The 3643-nt window shown below is 57.0% G+C and overlaps 1 protein-coding gene across 1 annotated transcript in view; it reads left to right on the top strand.

The window, feature by feature from the left end:
- The window catches only part of LOC130586555 (solute carrier family 35 member B1-like), a 12383-nt gene that overhangs the window by 1978 nt on the left and 6762 nt on the right, over positions 1–3643 (top strand). Inside the window, exons 2-5 of the mRNA XM_057387394.1 lie at positions 3–187; positions 270–400; positions 2113–2143; positions 3040–3241. Coding sequence (XP_057243377.1) covers positions 3–187; positions 270–400; positions 2113–2143; positions 3040–3241 — 549 coding nt within the window. The remainder of the gene's footprint in view (positions 1–2; positions 188–269; positions 401–2112; positions 2144–3039; positions 3242–3643) is intronic.

The following is a 3643-nucleotide window of genomic DNA, read 5'->3' as shown; positions in this document are numbered from 1 at the left end:
AGGAGGCACCGGGGAGCCCCGCACAGCCGGACCCGCCGCTCCCTCCCCGTGCCCCGCGATCTCTCACCGTGTCCGTCCCGCAGCACCCGGGGCCGCTAYGGGGAGGGAGCGAAGCAGGAGAAGTTCAAGTACGCGCTGACCCTCGTGTTCATCCAGTGCGTGATCAACGCCGCCTTCGCCAAGCTCCGTGAGTGCGGGATCCCGGGATCACCGGGGGTGGCGGGGGCCGGGCCGGGGCCGCTGCTGAGCTGTCGTTTCTGTCCCCGCAGTGATCCGGTTCATGGACGCGGCGCGGCCGGACCGCACACGGGGGTGGCTCTACGGGGCGTGCTCGCTGTCCTACCTGGGCGCCATGGTGTCCAGCAACTCCGCCCTGCAGTTCGTCAGCTACCCCACACAGGTGGGTATGGGACAGCGGGACAGCCGGGGGGGACATGGGGACACCGGCTGGGACCCTGACACTGATCCTGGGGGTGACCCTGGGGGTGACACTGACCATGACCCTGGGTCTGATCCTGACACTGATCCTGGGGGTGACCCTGGGGGTGATCCTGACACTGACCCTGGGGTGACCATGGCCATGACCCTGCGGGTGACCCTGGGTGTGATCCGGACACTGATCCTGGGGGTGACCCTGGGGTGATCCTGTCCGTGACCATGGGGGTGATCCTGACACAGACCCTGGGTGTGACCCTGGCCATGACCATGACCCCAGCTGTGACCTTGACCCTGGGGGTGACCTTGACCATTACTCTGGATCTGACTCTGACCCTGACCCTGGGTGTTATCCTGACACTGACCCTGGGTGTGGCACTGACCATGACCCTGCGTGTGATCCTGACCATGTCCATGACCCCAGCTGTGACTCTGGTCCTGGGTGTGACCTTGGGTCTGACCTTGACCCTGGGTGTAATCCTGACCCTGGCTTTGGCTGTCACCCTGACCCTGGGTTTGACCCTGATCCTGGTCTAACCCTGACCATGACCCTGGTCTGAGCCTGATCCTGGGTGTGATCCTGGCCATGACCCCGGCTATGACCCTGGCCCTGGGTCTGACCCTGACCCTGGGTGTGGCACTGACCGTGACCCTGGCTGTGGTCCTGGCCATGACCATGACCTCAGCTGTGACTCTGGTCCTCGGTGTGACCCTGGGTGTGACCCTGACCCTGGTCTAACCCTGACCATGACCCTGGTCTGAGCCTGTCCCTGGGTGTGACCCTGACACTGACCCTCACCCTGGGTCTGACTTTCAGCCGGTTCTGACCCTGACCCTGACTCTGGTCTGACCAAGACCCTGGTCTGATCCTAACCCTGGCCTTCGGTTTGAGCCTGACCCTGGCTCTGACCTTGACCCTGGCTCTGGGTCTGACCCTGGCCTTGCCTGTGATCCTGACCCTGGGTCTGACCCTGACCTTGGTTTGACCCTGACCCTGGGTGTGACCCCAACACTGGCCGTGATCCTGACCCTAACCCTGACCCTCACCCTAACCCTAACTCTGACCCTGGGTATGACTCTGACTCTGGTCTGACTCTGAYCCTAACCCTGGGTGTGATCCTGACCTTGACCCCAACCCTGACCCTGGCCCTGGGTGTGGCAACTGATCCTGGGTCTGACTCTGACTCTGACCCAATTCTGACCCTGACTCTGACTCCGATCCTGACCCTCACCCTAACTCTGACTCTGGGTGTGACTCTGACCCTGAGCCTGGTCTGACCCTGAGCCTGGTCTGACTCTGACCCTAACCCTGGGTGTGATCCTGACCTTGACCCCAGCCCTGACCCTGGCCCTGGGTGTGGCACTGATCCTGGGTCTGACTCTGACCCTGACCCTGACTTCAATCCTGACTCTGACCCTCACCCTAATTCTGATCCTCACCCTCACATTCCTGGGGTCACCTTTGGTCCCTGCTGGGGGTGCAGGGAGRGGCTGAGACAGCTCAAAAAAGGGAGAGAAACCCCCTGGAAACAATGGGAATTTGTTAATTGGGCATGAATTGGGATAATTGCACCCAGGGCAGGCTCTGAACTCTCTCTGTTCAGATCAGCTGCCCTGGGCCGTGTTTTGTGGGAGATTTTGGRATGTGGATCATTAACACACACCTTTCATTCCCAGGTCCTGGGCAAGTCCTGTAAGCCCATTCCAGGTGAGAGAATTCCCATTTTTTTGTGTGTTTGGGGAATTTCTGTGCTCTGACAGAGTCATCTCTGGGCTCTGCTCGGGCTGGGCTGAGTTTGACTCCAAGGAAGGTTTTTTCTGATTTCTCTTCTCTCCAGCCACGATTTGGGAATGGCTTTTTAGGGGTTCAGTTCTTGTGAAGGGTTTTGGGGTTGGGGTGTGATTTCCCTTCTCTCCAGCCACAATTTGGGAATGACTTTATGGGGATTTCACTCCCCTGAGGTGTTTTATGGCAGTTCCTGGTATTCCCTTTCTTCCATAATGCTCTCTGGAGTTACTTTATGGGGATTTCACACTACTGGGGATGCCTTTATGGGGATTTCACTCCCCTGAAGTGTTTTAGGGACAGTTTTTGGTGTCCCCTCTCCACAGTGATGCTGCTGGGGGTCCCTTTATAGGGGATTTCACTCCTCAAAGGTGTCTCAGGGACAATTTTTGGTGTCCCCTTTCCATACTGGTGTTCCTGGGAATGTATTTATGGGGATTTCATTCCCCTGAGGTGTTTTAGGGACAATTTTTGGTGTCCCTTTTCCCTACTGGTGTTCCTGGGAATGTATTTATGGGGATTTCATTCCCCTGAGGTGTTTTAGGGCAGTTTTTGGTGTTCCCTCTCCACCGTAATGCTACTGAGAATGCTTTTATAGGGGATTTCACTCGTCAGAGGTGTCTGAGGTTATTTTTTTGTGCCTCCTCTCCGCAGTGATGCTCTCTAAAGTTACTTTATAGGGGATTTCACTCCTCAGAGGTATCTCAGGTCATTTTTTTGTGTCCCCTCTCCACAGTGATGCTGCTGGGGATGCTTTTATAGGGGATTTCACTCCTCAGAGGTGTCTCAGGTCATTTTTTTGTGTCCCYTCTCCGCAGTGATGCTGCTGGGGGTGACCCTGCTGCGCAAGAGGTACCCCCCAGCCAAGTACCTGTGCGTGCTGCTCATCGTGGCCGGGGTGGCCCTGTTCCTCTACAAACCCAAAAAGGGCGTGGGGGAAGTCGAGCACATCTTTGGCTACGGGGAGCTGCTCCTGGTGAGTGCAGAGACCCCAAAAGGGACCCCAAAGAGACCCCAAAAGGGACCCCACAGGGCTGGGCCTTGCAGGGAGTTACACCTGGGAGGGAGCCATGGGATTTACAGCTGGGGTAAAGTTGGGACACGGGGGGACACGGGACGGGAATTGCAATGGGATTTGCAGCTGGGAGAAATTCTGGGGTTTCACTTGGGATTTACTCCTCACCTGGGAGAAATTCTGGGGTTTTCAGGTGGGATTTACACTTGGGATAACCCCAGGGTCTCAGGTGTGCACCAAAGTGTGACAGGACAGGTGGGATCGATGCTGATCTCTGCTCTTCCCTCACAAACCCCATTAACAACCCCATCCACAACCCCAATTCATAACCCCGATTCACAATCCCCATTAACACCATTCAGCCCCCATTAACAACCCCCATTCACAACACAGCCCCGATTAACAAC

Source organism: Malurus melanocephalus, unplaced genomic scaffold (assembly GCF_030028575.1).
Source record: "Malurus melanocephalus ecotype Western Australia unplaced genomic scaffold, MMel_1.1 scaffold_1203, whole genome shotgun sequence".
Lineage (NCBI taxonomy): Eukaryota > Metazoa > Chordata > Aves > Passeriformes > Maluridae > Malurus > Malurus melanocephalus.
This window is presented reverse-complemented; position numbering and strand designations above follow the sequence as displayed.